This window comes from Poecilia latipinna, unplaced genomic scaffold (assembly GCF_001443285.1).
Source record: "Poecilia latipinna isolate Pla-1442-1.1 unplaced genomic scaffold, P_latipinna-1.0 Scaffold30, whole genome shotgun sequence".
Taxonomy (NCBI): Eukaryota; Metazoa; Chordata; class Actinopteri; order Cyprinodontiformes; family Poeciliidae; genus Poecilia; species Poecilia latipinna.
In genome coordinates, this window is record NW_015112646.1 from 509,081 (window position 1) to 525,706 (window position 16,626).

At 40.5% G+C, this 16,626-nt stretch overlaps 3 protein-coding genes across 3 annotated transcripts in view; 1 reads left to right on the forward strand and 2 right to left on the reverse strand.

Annotated features, from left to right (window-relative positions):
- gabrr3a (gamma-aminobutyric acid type A receptor subunit rho3a) overlaps positions 1-2,565 on the reverse strand; it is a 13,030-nt gene extending 10,465 nt beyond the window's left edge. The window contains exons 1-2 of the mRNA XM_015040273.1: positions 2,136-2,565; positions 1,530-1,642 (exon numbers count right to left, since the gene is read on the reverse strand). Coding sequence (XP_014895759.1) covers positions 1,530-1,642; positions 2,136-2,278 — 256 coding nt within the window. The 5' untranslated portion in view covers positions 2,279-2,565. The remainder of the gene's footprint in view (positions 1-1,529; positions 1,643-2,135) is intronic.
- Positions 2,566-9,369: 6,804 nt separating this feature from the next.
- On the forward strand, positions 9,370-10,788 carry LOC106952276 (trihelix transcription factor GT-3a-like). The gene is made up of 2 exons (XM_015040296.1): positions 9,370-9,836; positions 10,007-10,788. The coding sequence occupies exons 1-2, from the start codon at positions 9,422-9,424 to the stop codon at positions 10,606-10,608; spliced, it is 1,017 nt and encodes a 338-aa protein (XP_014895782.1). The 5' UTR covers positions 9,370-9,421; the 3' UTR covers positions 10,609-10,788.
- LOC106952267 (putative nuclease HARBI1) lies at positions 10,781-13,846 on the reverse strand. Its single transcript, XM_015040286.1, has 2 exons — positions 13,549-13,846; positions 10,781-11,971 (listed from the first exon to the last, which is right to left on the reverse strand). Exons 1-2 carry the CDS (start codon positions 13,776-13,778, stop codon positions 10,927-10,929), a joined length of 1,275 nt encoding a protein of 424 aa, XP_014895772.1. The 5' UTR covers positions 13,779-13,846; the 3' UTR covers positions 10,781-10,926.
- Between the last annotated feature and the right edge of the window lie 2,780 nt (positions 13,847-16,626).

Genomic DNA, 16,626 nt, shown 5'->3' on the forward strand with positions numbered 1-16,626 from the left:
TATATTATCTTGTCAAGTTTAGTGAGCGAACCCAGATCTGCTTTAGAATAAAAGTTGCTCCATGTTTGTGGTGCTAACTTCTACACAAGCTTTAAAAAAAATCATTGCTGATAAAACATTAAAACTTGGAGTTGCACCCAACCGTTTTTGTTTAAAGAAGTTTTTTTTTTTTTTTTGATCACAAAAAGTGACTATCTGGATCAGTCGCACATCAGAGGCCACACAAGATCATTCCAAGGGCAGAAAATGCCCCCCATGTTTACACTAAATGCAAAATGAATCTACGTAGCAATAATAATATTACTCAAGTAAAATAAAAAGGTACAGTGCAGTACTACTACTCTTATAAGTACCTTTTAATATATATATATATATATATATATATATATATATATATATATATATATATATAGACAGATAGATAGATAGATAGATAGATAGATAGATAGATAGATAGATAGATAGATAGATAGATAGATAGATAGATAGATAGATAGATAGATAGATAGATATCTCCAACAGCATTATTGAACTCAGTCGTTTAGTTTAGGGGGAGAAACTTTGCAAAGTTTTTTGTGTTTTGCTGATTTGCTGCCATGATTCTAACACACCTGAGCAGCTCTGCACAGCAGCAGCAGGTCTCCTTCGCTGCCGCACAGGTGAAAACCCAGCTAGCTTCTTAGCGCTCATGTTGCGTTTAAAAGGCGGCTCAGAGGATACTTGTTATTTTAGGAGGATTCATTGGTGAAATTCAGAATAACGTCACACTTACTGGAAATGTTTAGTTTTGTTCAAGTAACTTACTGGCTTTTAAAATGGGAATCTAGAAAACATGTCATTATTTCTTTGTTTTCATTTTTGTGTAAATTGATTTTAAAATACTGAATAAAATGTACGGTAATCACTTTTGAAACATAATGTTATTTTTTACCCTGGAGGCTGAGTAACTCAGAGCATTTTAATGTAATAGTAAAATACAGTAAATACAATGCAGTGTTATAGTCCATATAGAAATTGTCCATTTAAACTTGTAGTAATCCATACAATGAGGGAATAGTATTATCACAGAAATGTATATTTACCTTGTTTACAACATGGACACATTCATTGCTATATTCCAGTATTTTTACTGTGCCAAAAATACATTGTGAATGAAAAAAGTGAACTATCCTTAAAAGTGTAGAAAGGCGCAGAATTAGGAACACAGTTCAGATTATTTTCTCTGCACCGCTGTAGTCTGGTGCCTGGGACCAGACAATCCCTGGGACCAGACAATCTAGGTCAACAAGGTTTTTTGTGTTAGGCGCTGCTTGTTATGGTAGACAAGCACAATAACCCACATAGTTGACTACATTATCTGGAAAACAAATATTTATTAAAACAGAACAAGAACAATACATTTAAATGTTGAGCGGACCGGTTAAACTGTGTAGCTCAAAAGCAGCCTTTTGTTTGCTTTTAACAGTGGAACTACTTAAGAGTAATATATAAATAAACAGAACTATATTAATTAAGCCGAACTTTCTTACCTCCAAAGCCTGGACGCATGGCAAAATCATGATCTTCAATCCTTAGTAGCTGCTCAGATTTAATTAGCAGGGACTTTGTGCTGTCCAGCTTTTTCATCTTAAGATCCACCCGTCTAGAAAAATAAAAAGATAAAAAAAAAAAAAGATCAAATGACAGATCAGTCAGTCAATCTCTAACAAAAACAGACTGTAAGCAGAAGCAACATCTGGCTGGGAGAGCGAGTGGCGGCTAATTGCTCTTTAGCCGTGATTAAAACCGAGAGCCTTGGCCCAAATAAAATCAGTTACATTCAGGGTACTGGCACTTGTAATTGGGTCAAACATAATGTGGGAACGCTCTTTTATCTGCCTCCTGAGGTGATTAGTGTCTTCCTAGAAACAATCCAAAGCTGGCTTTGATAACATGCACAACAACGTCTTTGTGCAGAAATACATTTAAAAATACCTCCAGAGTCACATATTTCACTGCCAGTTCTGACCTCGATTTACCTGCATGGTGCTGATGGTGTCACTGGGATCCATTATGCGAGCAAAATCTGAGATAACTACCATTCGGAAGAGACTGGATGATTTAAGTTGTACCTGGAAAAATAAGACGAATCTTACCCTCCATGCTTTGCTTTAGTGTTCTCCCCAACATAGACCTCTTTGTGCCGTTTCTTGTTTGCAAAAGTGCTGCTGTTGAGCTGAGTGACGGGCCACAGCCAGGCCAAAACCATCAGTCTCAAGGCCAGGAGGGCCAGTCTCATGATTGAGCAGGGGCTTCAGATGTGAGAGGAACCCAAACGTCCCTCCCAGTATTTCAGTGTCTCAACCAGACACGGCCGTCCCGGTCTCCTAGTGACACGTCCATGTCCCGGGTGCACTCATTCTGTCCTGCCGGGCAAACACCAGGTCATATCTACCTTATCTTTTACTCTCATGTCCCATAACATGGTGAACATCGGTGGAGATATCCAGCAGCTCAGCGCCAGTTCACGAGCATCCTCCTGGCTGAGTTTGCCTGTCACAGTGCCATCCCTCTGCTTATGTGTCCTGACGCAACATGTTGCTCCGACTCCCCCGCTGCCCACACCCACCCCTCTGATTTAAAACCAAATATCAATTTGTTCCTATAATGACAAAGGAATACCATTAATTCCTCCCTAATCTTCTTTTCTGTGGGTGGTGAAATCTTTCAGTAACCTACAAACTGGAGGCAGTGCAGGGCGGGGGAAGCGCATAACACAAACACCAGTTTCATCATCGTCCAGGCCAGATGAAAATAAAAACCCTGTAGCCTAGTTTTTATACGTTGCAGGATTTTCCGACACTAAGTTGCGCTTGGCTGCGGTGAGAGGACGCAAATGATCCCATCAAGAGGAGTCAGATGTGAGCATATGTCTGCAGTGGCTTCAGTAAACACTGAACTTATGGCCTCTGATTGTTTAGCATGTAAGCCTGATCATATGATCCCACAACTGTTCTCGCTTCATCTCGGATCAGAGAATTGAAGGATGTTCAACTTGAGACCTCTTTTAACATAGCTTTGTTACTTTTTGAGTTTTGGAGGGAAAAAGATTAGAAAGCAAGATTCAGCAAAATGGAAGCAAACACACACACACACACACACACACACACACACACACAAAAAAAAAAAACATCAGCTTCCTTCCTGGTGACAGACACACGGTGAGAAAAATAAAACCACAGAGCATTTGGATTAATGTAAATTTAAAAATCTGCTGTCCGATTTGGCCCACTTAGAGTTCCCGACCACAGTTGGAGATTTTTGTTTAGCTTGTGCAGCACTCATTAAAAACAGCAGCGATGCACACAGAGTATTAGCAGGTCTACCTGCTGGATGATGTTGTGCTTTAAAATTTCAGTTTATATTACAAAAGTTTACACTCTGTGGTGATTTTTCTTGAGTAACCACATAAAGAAAAATGTGATTAAACAACACAAATCCCAACAAGGGTCACCACATATTTGTGACATTTGTACAAGCAAAACATTACCCATGTGGTGGCAGCAAGTTTGTGGTTATGTAAATGCATGAAAAGATGAGTATGAGAGACACAGTGAGACAATTTACAATCCATGAGAGTAAAAGCTTCATGATAAAGATTTAATGTGGAAAATTTTCAAGAAAATATATATGAAATAAATTTTGAAAAAGCAAATAAAACAGAGCTGCAGCTCCACTGATATAACTCAGCATTGTTGGCGTAGCACGAGTAGCATGCTCCCTTTAATCTGGGATTAAAGTTGAATGAGGGCAGAGATGAGCAACGCCATCTTCAAGAACCAAGCACGTGGATCTTGGTACACTCAAACATGTGACCCTGCAGCTGCAGGACAGCTGTTCACATTTGACCTGACATCTCATCTCTGTCCCCTAGAGGTCATCAAAGGAGTATTAAAAAGTAGACCACCAGATCTAATATTTACAAATATGTTTGTTTTTTTTATCTATCTATCCATCCATCATCTAGTTGTGTTCCCATTTAGGGTCAGGAATATCTGGAGGCTATCTCAACTGTCACAGGACAGGAAACAGATGTGCAGGGCAAATGATTGCTGCAGCATTTTTTAAAGGATGTAATTGATTAAACTATATTTAAAAGTTCATGGAAAGTATTAGGACACAATGCAGGCAGTGTCAAATTATGATATTTTTCAAAAAAGGATTATCATGTTGTTTTCCTTTTTCACTTTGGTTACCAAAAAAACACAATTTTCTAATTTTATTCCCACCAAAACTGATATCTTCTATTTCTCTCCTTACTCACTAAATATACACTGTATTTGCTTTAGCTTAGCTGCTATGGTGTGAGGACACAAAAGAAAGAAGGTGTTTGTAGCAGACTACTTCAGAAGAGGTGTGAAGTGTTGTGCCCTGCGCCAAGAAGCTGGTTAAACTTTTACCTTCTGGGTTAATTAGTCCATGTTTCATTAGTGTTAGGAAGGATGTAAAGTGGAATCACACAGAAACAGCTCACTGCACACCGGCGTGTTTTCACACACACGGCTGTGAAAGACTGTTACAGGTTTAACACCTCCGTGGAAAGTGACTGGCATGGCAGAAACGCAAGGACTTATCCTCATGCTGCTACTTTTCTCAGGGAAGTTTTTGTTGACAAATTCGAAAGGTATGTATTTTTTCATGACATCCTTTAATTATGAACAAAGCTACGTAAGCAGTGTTTTAACACTGGTTAAATAAATCAAATAAATCACCAGGTAAAAAACAAAGATGCACACAATTGCATTCGTGTTGTCCAGTTATTGCATTACTGCTATAATTTTCAGAACAAAAATAAAACACAGAAATACTGTTTTGTTCTTAGTGAAAAAGCAAATTCCTCCATTGTTCAAACTTATGAAATATTGAGTAAAAACAGCAAAAAAAATCCCAAAAACAAACATTAAATATCTTTAAAAAGTTGTGATTGAGATTCTAATCAAAGGAACTTGTAGTACCCCTTTTATTGCATTGTTGTGTCATAAACACAGGACGAATGCTCAGACTTAGCTATCAAAATTATACACTTTCTAGTTGTTGTTTTTTTTCAGCAAATTGTGAACACATTGAATCTTGCTTTAATCTCTTTAATAATTGTATGTTTTCAGTCTTGTTACCAGACTTGAATGTCACTTGCATCATCCACGACGACTGTGTCCTGCCATGCAGCTTTAGACCCACAGGCACAGTGGTGATCCACTGGTACAAGCAGCAAATCCCTGTTCACAGCTACTACTACCACAAAGATCAGTTTGGACTCCAAAACAAGCACTTTAGCGGCAGAACGTCGCTCTTCAACTCCCACATCCCTCAAGGCAATGCCTCGCTTCTTCTAAGGAGAGTTAAAGTTCAGGACAAGGGCAGGTACAAGTGCTACACGAGCACACGCAAAGGCAACCAGGAGATGTTTGTCAACTTGGAGCTAAAAGGTTTGTATGGCTTGTCATGAAATTATGTTGCCTGTTTCAGTGTCTTTTTCTGTTGTAAATAGTTTAAAGATTGATAAAATCAACTTTATAAAGGGTCACAATGATTAATTACCTCAAAGCCACTGTGTAGGCAGGATATTTTGCACTTTTTTCCCCACAATTATTTAATCAGTTTTGTTGTGTTAGAGAGTTTGTCAATAACTACCCAAACTCTGGATTACCAAAAGAGAGGCATTATATAGAAATTAAATTTCTATATAGAATATGTGCTAAAACACTGGAGAGCTGATTTTCATTTCAAATTGATGTGGAGGGAAGGTTTAGTGGAAAGGCAACAGTGTGTGTAAAGTTCATGTTGGTTGTCTGCCCCATTAACCCACTGCAAAAGTAGAGAACAAGGGCATTGAAGTGCAGCAGAAAAGCACCATTAAGAGGCGATTAGACTAAAAACAGTTGTTCTGTTGAAAGCCAGCGCTGCTGCCATGAAACATATCACTAAGCTCTAAGAATAGATTAAATCTTTGTCCGCCCTTCTCTGTCTTTCTGCTCGCATTAAAACAGCATCCTGGTTATTTCTGGCTGCCCCTTCCACAAACTGCACCATACAACCTGAAAGCTTAGACTGTTTTCTTCCACTTCTCACCTAGCTCCCATCCAGTCGGTAACCATGGAGATGAGCGATGAGACGGTCGCTTGCACCTCTCACAACATTTACCCCATGCCGCAGGTAATGTGGGCCACGGAGCCCCCCTCAGCTCAGGAGGCTGTGGAAAATTCCACCATCAGGACCACAGATCACAAGGGCCTGTTCACTGTGGAGAGCATGCTGAGAATTGTGGGTAACCTATCCGACCGCACGTATTTTTGCTCTTTCATGTCAGCCGACAGAAACCAGGTGTGGACAGCTTCTCGGAGGAACCAAGGTGCATCCTGGAAACTTTACCATAGATTAGACATAAAGAAACATTTTTTATATAAATAACAGGCCAATAACACCACGTTTCCTTTTGAATTCAGAAAATATAACTCACGAAGAGGGACAGCCCCTGTCCATCTCATGCATGGCTCCGCACAGTCTTGAGAATTTCTCCCTCACGTGGACCATCTCCTCTCTCGCGGAGCAGACTCTGATCTTAAAATACGACAACAAAACAGGACACATGGTCAACCTGTGGGAGGGTCAAGCTGTCCTTGACCAGGACCAGCTTCTGCAGGGAGATGGGTCACTCCTGCTCAACAGGCCAGACAGTGTGGAACACTCTGGAACGTACACCTGCACCTTCTCAGGTTTACAGAGCAGGCACGTCGTGCAGACCAAGGTCAACATCACTGTTGCATTAATCAGTGAGTTTGAGATTTTCCTTTTTTCTCTGCGTTCAGATTGTTAATATCATTTATGTACCACAGTCAATGAGCAGAGGCATCTGAGTAAAAGAAATGTGTATTTCAGGTGTGGATAAAAAGAGCCAGCAGAGGTCATGGTGGAGCACTGCAGCATCCGCAGCTTTCTTCTTGTTCACAGTTATTGTAGCTCTACCTCGGTGTGCTAGACAAAGAGGTATGTAAGCTCACAATTAATAACACCTTAGTGGATTCAACTCTAAAGTGTCTCCCAAACCTGAGACTGATATCATTAGTACCAAATACATGAGCTTTATATTATGTTATAATGCAATTCCCACATCAAAGACATACCTGGAGGGTTGCTTTAATTCCTTCATACATGTTTGAGTTTTCCTTCAATCTCCCATGACAACCATTTGGGGCTGTCTAAATATTTGCTCATACAAAGTGCCTTCTGTTTTCCCAAAGCTCCTTCTTGAAGGTTCAGCCTAATAAAACACCTCTATCCCATGTCTCCCCAACACAGCTGCTCCACTAGACTAGTGGCAGCAGCAATTAGCAAACACCTAGTGGAACTGCATGTCTGCTGAGCTCATCATAAGTACTGCGTTGCTCCTATGGTTGTACACAACAAAATGGAGGAGCATTGGTGTGCTGAAGGGGGAGTGCAGAAAAGAGCAAGAGCTTCTTAAAGACATAGAGGTCAATTTCAAAGCATCAAATTGTGTTTTGTTTGATATATAACATTTTTTTATAACAACTGAAGGTAGCGTGGACTTGATTGTGCTATAAAATGGCACTTTGTGCCTGCAAAAATACATAATACCACCCCTTTAATAAATTTGGTGCTGATTCAAAAGTTGGATCTGGATCATTAGAAAAATGCATACTACTGACTACTGTGTTTGGAGAAGAAATAAGTAATTGTGAAATTGTCACTATTGTTGAAAACACAGTGGAACTGTGAGGTTAGTGTTTGTGTCAAATAAAAATTTTAATGAATGTAATTTGCAAGATGAATGAAGTATTACTGGATGTCTGCTCTTGACCCTCGTATTTAATTGTTATCTGTTAATTAATTTGAAATTGGACCGAGTGACTATTGTTGAAAATAGACTAATCTGTCTATCTGTCAGGTCAGTCTTGAAAAGAGACCTTGCGTCTCAGTGAGATTTTACTGTACAGATGAAGGTGAAATTAAAAAATAAATAAATAAATGGCCGTATTGATATACTGCACTGGAAATAAGCCTGTCTTCAAATCTTGCTTTAGGAGTGAAGCCAAGTGTGTCTGTTGAGTCAATCAACTTGGAAAATAGCATATATTTGACCACAAGGTGTCACTGTCTGTATCAAAACCTTGTCATAAAACAGATGTTTTACTTTGAGGGAAAAACTGCAAAGTAACTTGCAGTTTATTAAACAATAATGTGTGCTTACTGATCCAAGTTCAACCTTTCAAACTTGAATATTATATTAAATATTAAATGTTAAAAACAAGAGCTCATGTACTTTTTTATTTTTATATATATTTTTTGCTTTGTTTTATTTTGTTTGTTTGTTTTTTAATATAGCACTGGAGGCCAGAAAAGTCTCGCACACGTTAAATGGAGCTGGGCTTGTTGAAGATGGACTTCGGCTTTGCAAAGATCTAAACTCCTCGACTTCATGCAAGGTAGAACAACCTGGTGCTGGACACAATAGGCAGGCAGCACATTTTGAAGCACATGAGGAACAACTAAGTGATGTCCACAGAGCAGAGAGCTACAACGGGACTTCAGGGACAGATTCTGACCATGAAAAAGAGGAAAACCCACAAGAATCCCCTGCTGAAGAACACGAGGTTCCACTGTCTGAATGCTTTGAAAAGAATGGTATAAAAAACACTGGGCCTCAGCTTTATTTAACAGAAACAAGACCCACACTTCAGATTTGAAGCATACTAGCATCTGGTTGTAAAGAAACAAGAAGGCTTATTTCAAAGAAATCCATCCAGTTGAGACAGATGGGAGTATTTATTGTTGTACCTTTCAGTTTATAGTAAATGACAGTGTGACATTATGTGATCAAAATTTGTACTTTTTCCTGTACTCTATAAAATAAAGATAACCATCTATTGATTTTTGAGTATGGTGCTATAAGTATTGTTACAAAAAACAATACTTTTTTTCTTGTGATAGAGGTTTTGTTTAAAAAAAAAAAAAACTCTAAAAAATGTGGTATGCTTTTGAATTTTAACCTCCTTTACTGTTGATACTATAAAATTCAATCCAATCAAGAGGTCACCTAATTAAAGTACAAATGTGTCTTGGGTGCATCGTGCTTGTTTGATCCTCTTTAATCAAACTTTGGTTCGTTTGCCTAGAAAGTCCAGTTTCGTTGGTGCAGGTATGGATGCGTAATTGAACTCTAATGCAAACTAAATAAAAAAAAGCAAACCTTGGTCTGCTTAAAAACCTTTCGGTTCAATTAAAGTGAAATCTAGCTAGCGCCGTTGAAATACATTGGTTAATGCCAAGCGGACCGGAAATCGCTACTAAAACAGGAAGCGCGGCACAGGGCATTCTGGGTAAATACAACCAAAACAATAGCTTTCCACCATTACCGGGAAAAATGGCTCGTGGTCAGACATGGAGCGAAGAGGAGGTGAAGGCCCTCATAAAAATATGGGCGGACGAAAATGTATTGCAGTTACTGCTTACCACTCACAAAAACAAACAGGTCTTTAAGCTAATTAGTGGGGACATGGAGGCTTTGGGATTCCCCCGCACAGCTTCACAGTGCCGCACCAAGGTAAAGAAACTTCGCCAACAATACGTGAAAATACGCAACATGCTTAGGAATGGCAGTACTGGCGACGCGAAGGATCAGTTTCCTTGGTATGATGAACTAGATGCCATGCTTGGCAGTCTGCCGACAAGCAGCCAATATGTTTTGGAGTCCTGCAAGGAAGAGCCTCTGTCGCCGTCCAGCCTGGAGCTGAGCGACTCCGAATCCACAGAGCAGGATCAAGACTCAGAAAAAATGGGTAAGTGTGTAACTAAACTAAGTGAGAAAAACTATTATGATATTAACTTTAAACTCTATTAGAAACCAGCAGTTACATATTGCCAGTTTTGCGGTTGTTTGTCCTATGAACACAGAATCATCAATAAATATAACTGTGGTGATTTGTTTGTAACATTTTTAATCAACCAGATAAAAGAGCCGCCGACATTAAAGCTGAAGAGACGCCCATCACAATCTCCCTGCTGGATGAAGAAAGGAGCCGGCCAAAAGTGACTGTACCCGGGGCTCAGAAAAGAAAGAAAAATACAAAGACTGATAAGTTTGAGAAAATGTTTGAGAGCTACCTGGATGAGAAGAAAAAAATGGATGAGGCTGAATGCGAAAGAATGAAGCAGGAACAAGCCTCTTTTGAGGAGTTCTTAAAAATGCAGCAACAAGCTGAAGAAAGACGTTTCCAGTTGATGCAAGAGCAGCAGAAGGCCAACAGCAAGATGTTCTTTCAGATGATGACTAGTTTCCTTCATGCTGCAACGCCCCAATCCATGACACCATCTACCCTGCAGCAGTCAATGACCCCTCCTCCAGTCACACCTCCATTGTGGCCCTCTGCACATACTCTCACTGACTCACCTTTGTTCAATGGCCACCAGCAAAACACAGCAGGTAGCCCCCACACTGTAGTTGCACCAGCCCAAACCCCACAGGAGCCAAACATGGCAACCACATCTCAGCATTCAGCATCTTCTGATTCAGGTGATGCCAACAAAGATGTCTTGGAGTTTAGTTCATAATATTGAAAAAAGGCCTAATTAGTGATGCTATCAGTTAACTGTTTAATTATGTCAAAACTGTTTGAATGACTCATGTAAAAGTTATTCAAAGATGCACATTCTGTTGTTCAGACGAATGTAAACAAAAAGGTTGAACATTCAACGTTGGACTATTGTATCCCAATAAAAATAAAGGATGAACAAGTTGTCTTTATTTTCTTACAAAACTGCAACATGTAAGCACATGTCTGATACAAAGTTACCAAACTACCTTTTGAAATCTAAAATAGTACAAAATTGTGTTAAAACAAGAGCAAATAACACTCATTTACAAAACCATTACTGTGCCAAGTATGCACACAGAGCATCCCTAATTTGCTCCCCATTGTTCGCTGGAGGGCCAATCTCTGAATCCACAAAGTCATCCACATCATCTGCAGGTTCTTCATCCACCCACTCCTCGTTGGCAGTTTCACAATAATTATGTAGAATGCAACAGGCTGATATTATGTGGCTAACAAAGGAAATGTGGGCATCACACCTCTTGAGAAGGCACCTCCAGCGGCCCCTCAGTCGTCCAAACGCCCTTTCAACAGTCATTCTAGCCTGACGGAGTCGATAGTTGAAGTTTACCTGTGGTTGTGTTAAACCGTTCCCCTCTGGAAATGGTTTCACCAGCCAAGGCAGTAGTGGGTATGCAGCATCTCCGAGAATGTGTAGGGGTACGTCCACATTGTTCAGTCTTTCTGTCCAACTCGGGAACAGTGTCCCATTTTCACCTCTACTATACAAGGAAGAATTTATTAAAACCCTTGCATCACTAACTTTTCCTGGACAGCCCACATTAATATCCCAGAATTTCATTTTGTTGTCTACCACACCTTGCAGAATAACGGAGTAGACGTTTTTCCTGTTGTAATAGTCAAGAGGATTCTCATCTGGTGCCATAATGCCTATATGAGTCCCATCAATTGCACCCGCAACCTGGGGTAATGCCCATCGATCCCTGAAGCCCTGGACAATTACCATAAGCTCTGCCTCAGAAGGGGTTTTTATATACAGAGGTTTCATTACCACGTTAATAGCAGTAACAACCTGTTGTGTGACACTACAGGCTGTAGAAATGCCAATGCCAAACAGGTGGGAGATGGCGCGATACTCCAGATTTGTTGCAAGCCTCCACAGACATATTGCAACACGCAGCTCAACAGGAAGTGGACTACGAAAGTTTGTGTGCTGTCGGGTCAAACTTGGTCGGAGGATGTCACAAAGATGCAGAAAGGAGGTTTTTGTCATCCTGAAGTTCTTTTGCCAATCCACTTCATCCCAGGATCTGCTAACGTCTTCCCACCAAGTTGAAGGGCGCGGTTGAACCCATATGGCCCTACAGGGACAAAAATACAAAAGAAATAGGTAGTAAATCCCTGTAGTATTATGAATACAACAAAAGAAAATCATTTCACATTAATTTGAAGGTTTTACTTGGCAAATAACTGAATATTGGATTATTCTAACAATACAACATGTTAATAATAATAATAGTTAAACATTCAAATCATTCATCCATTATTTGAACACATTTATCCTTGCAGGATTGCCAAGGGATCTGGTGACTATCTTCAGTGGCCAGTAAGTGAGCAGTGTACAAAATAAGTCAATAAATTCAATTCAGTTACAACAAATTACATCTGGAGGGACTTCACAAAAAGTATTTTTCAATTTAGTCACTATACATTCCAATTAATCCTACTTAACAGAAAATTAAGCTCAGTTAACTGCTAACATTAGTTTCCAAAGTTTCCACGGAAACCTCAAATAGACATGAGAACACGACGTTTTGTGTATTGTTTCCACATGACATCACCCCTCTTCCATCAAGATGGTCTGTCGCCATCTTGATAGTACGGAAGCAGTTTTCTACTTCATTGATTGCAGGGAAGAGAACTGCAATGCTTGGATATTTTTGGATTCAAGGATGTAAAAACAAAGACTATAAAAGAGTAAAGAGAAGTTTTCATTACATCCTGTGAAAGTGAGAAAACTTTGCTACTAAGCATCGACAAATGTGGTTGGCTAATGTGCAGAAGAAATACATACCCAAGGCCATCTAATAGCCTGTAGCACATATTTGCTCTGATCACGCTATTAGTGAAAAGGATATTTTCAAATGTTTTTAAGAATAACCAAAACTAGGGGTGCACCAATTTCGCCAGGCAATTTATCGGCACCAATTTTCTTAATTTTGGGAGATCAGCTGATCTTATCCAACAATCTTCTCCGTCTCACAAAAAAAAACTAAAATCAATCACTGTCCTCTTCTGCGAAGGAGGTTTTACTGATATACCTTCTGCACATTTACAGTTAACAATTATCACCTCACTTTTAACAACTTGCTTGCTTTATTATGATATTTGATATTTCAGACAAAAAGAAAGTGGATATCAGCCAGAATCGGAATGGGCTTTTTAAAAATCGGCAAACAGCCAGAAAACTGCAATCGGTGCACCCCTAACCAAAACTCTAACTCTGTTTGTCAAAAGTATATTAAACAGCTTGTTCAACATAAAGGATAATATTAATGGATTAACGTTACGCTCTTAAAATGCAACCACACATATCAATTCTCGTCACAGTCGATCATATCACTCTCCTCTTCATTGTGTGGTGGTCGGCAAACAAAAATGACTGACTAGTTTATAAGATGTGTTATTGATCGACACTGATCTGTTTCTCCCGAACAACAGAGAAAAGCCTTAAAAACAAAGTTACGCCTTGGTAATGCTCCTCCTTTGTAAAGTTATTTACAAACCAAAATGGGCCGTTTCCGGGGTTGCGTACTTCCGGCCCGGTGTAGCGGAAACTATCTTTTGTTTGATGTTGGATAACAGACTCAACAAGTTATTTTTGATATGTGTAACGTTATTGAGCAACAATTTTAACAAAATGACTCATATCTTGTACCTTTGTTGACGTCTGTGTAAGGTGGACATGATCATCACTAACATGAGGTTGGATGCACGTCGCCTCATGCGGAGCCGTTTCATCCGCCTTACATGAAAAGCGGCCTTCTGCATGGTCTTCTGCCTCATCTTCCCCTCATTCTGAGCCCATTGTAGAAAAATGTTTGTTTGGCACATTTGCCAACGGCTATACAGAAATCCTAAAACCGCCAGAATCTGATGCCACTCCATTTTTGATCACAAACAAAGAAAGTTGCGCGCAGCGTCTTCTTCGGGGGTTTTCGTGTGGTCTCCTTCAGTAGTTCTTGATGCAGCGCCTCCAGAGGCGAAGGAGTAAAGAGGTTGACACAGTGCTGTGTGAATGCGAACCGCACCAGATGAAAATGTGACCGATATTGCAATTTAAGGGTGTATTCACAGTCCGCAATAGAACCGTCTATATACTGGAAGATGCTGCATGAACAGGACATGAATCTTAGCATCTATCTAAACCAATTGAGTGGTTAAAATCAGAGAATAATATGTTAGAATGATCCATTTGGACTTAAACTAATTGAAAATCTATGGCAAGATTAAAAATTTAGGTTTGCAGAAGCACTCCATCCAATTCAAACATCAATTTAAAGTGACAAACTGAAAAGATTTAAAGTAAGTGAGTATTGCTTGTTCACGAATGAGGGAAGAAGGGAGCGGGAGATCGACAGGCGGATTGGCACAGCGTCTGCTGTGAAGCGGGCGCTGTACCGGTCCGTCGTGGTGAAGAGAGAGCTGAGTCAAAAAGCAAAACTCTCGATTTACCGGTGGATCTACGTTCCCACCCTCATCTATGGTCATGAGCTTTGGGTCATGATCAAAAGAACGAGGTCCCGGATACAAGCGGCCGAAATGGGTTTCCTCCGCAGGGTGGCTGGGCTCTCCCTTAGAGATAGGGTGAGAAGCTCGGTCATCCGGGAGGGACTCAGAGTAGAGCCACTGCTCCTCCACGTCGAGAGGAGCCAGTTGAGGTGGCTCGGGCATCTGGTCAGGATGCCTCCTGGACGCCTCCCTGGTGAGGTGTTCTGGGCACGTCCCACCGGGAGGAGGCCCCGAGGAAGACCCAGGACACGCTGGAGGGACTATGTCTCTCAGCTGGCCAGGGAACGCCTTGGGGTTCACCCGGAGGAGCTGGAAGAAGTGGCTGGGGAGAGGGAAGTCTGGGCCTCCTTATTTAGGCTGCTGCCCCAGCGACCCGATCCCGGATAAGCGGAAGAAGATGGATGGATGGATGGATGGAGTATTGCTGCAAAGCAGTGATTGCACATGTCAGGGTCACAGTTTGCGTCGATAGTGAAGCATCTATAATGTGTCTGTTCTGTTCTGCAGCAGTTATACAACAGTTATTACAAATTAAAAAATTGGGCACAGATCGTCACAATAAACAGAACAAATTAAATGGTCTTCACAAACAAACGATGGCAGCCCTGTAATTACAATGTCTTTGGTTTAGCAAAGACTCAAACAGCTTGTTTTGCGGTTCCAAGCTGACCTTAGCCAATTTCCTTCTTAAACTGAGATTGGCCATCTAAATTTAATCTGTAAGCATCTCTGACATGGGTCACGTTATGCTAATTAAGCCATGAGCAGATGTAAGAACTGCTTTGTCAAAGCATGCATCCTTCAGTGACAACTGCATGAGGATGGAAAAGAGAGCTGTAGTTGAAACAAATAGTAAAAAAAGAAGTCAGTAAGACTTAAGTACATTTTAAAGAAGACTAACAAAACTTTCCCATAAGTTCTATTGTTCTTTTGTGTGTGTGCGCGTGTGTGTGTGTGTGGATGAGTGGCACACATTAAACTTGTTGCTCTATGACTCAGATTTCCCTACAATTACGAGAGGCGATCATACAACCCCGTCTGCAATCTAACACAAATCTCCCCACACACTCCTCTCTTCTCTTCCTTACTTCCCCCCTTCTGCTCTGAGTTCTTTTACAAATGGTTTTAGTTTGCATATTAAAAAAGCTCATGAAACAGTCTGATCAAGATCTGTCTGGCAACTTTCAAATCATGGCATTTTTCAATGTTTTTGGACAGGAAGTTGTGTAACATTCCAAAGCTATGTGACAATTAAACCTTTGTTTTAGCAATAAATTTAGTGTCCCGGTACATTTTTTGCTCTCGTGAAGCTGTAAAGACTGCACGGCTGGTCAGGGTTGAGAGTGTGTGTGTTTTAATGACAAAGACCCCGGCCCTGTATCTGGAAGTAATCATCTCGTCAAGGCTGCACTCCACAACCCCCTCCCTATGATGTAATTGGAGTTTTTTTTTTTTTGTGTTATGGTTCAGGGAGGTTTTAGGGGATTTTTCCAAAAGTTACTTTTCATTCATTCTGCTTGCTTGTTGTAACCAAAAGAAGATAAGAGGAGGTTAAATGAGAAGGTTTGCTTCATGTTGTATATTCCTCTGGTGTTTTTTGGGTGTTTATACCCTCCGTCTGTAGTCTGGGGGAGCGAGGTTGGCCCTGATTCAAACACAGCAACGGGGGCCTCTACCCGCCTCCATACATACTGCTGAAACAACAGTCTAACATCAAGAATTGCAGACACCTTTACCTCATTTAAACACAATGTGGGAGGGCTCCACTGTGTGGTGAAGGTCTGGCAAAGTCTAACTTGTCTGCGGATTAAAAATACTCAGAAACTGTTGACAGGAGATTTGGTTTAGATACGGAAATTTGAAAACAACGGATGGACTCTGTCACAAGATGTGTGCTCATTTGCAGTAATTCACTCAGTGTCTCTGTGCTGGAATATGATCTAACAGTCACATGATATTGATCAGTGCGAGGTCAGAGGTCAGAGCTAGATGTTTAGAGGAACAACATCTCTTGGTAGGAGAGATTAAACGTTGGTACCTCCTAAAAGTCTCTACATATTTTGATAATGCTACTTCTCAGTCCATTTCTTCCTGCTTATTTTTGTTGTGGTTTGTGAGTGATTCCCTGCACAACCAGAGAGGGGCAGCAGCTGTGCCTACTCCAGGAAAGTAAACACACCCGCTGTCCCCCCTCTCGCTCCTCTCTTGGAGAGGAAAATCTCAG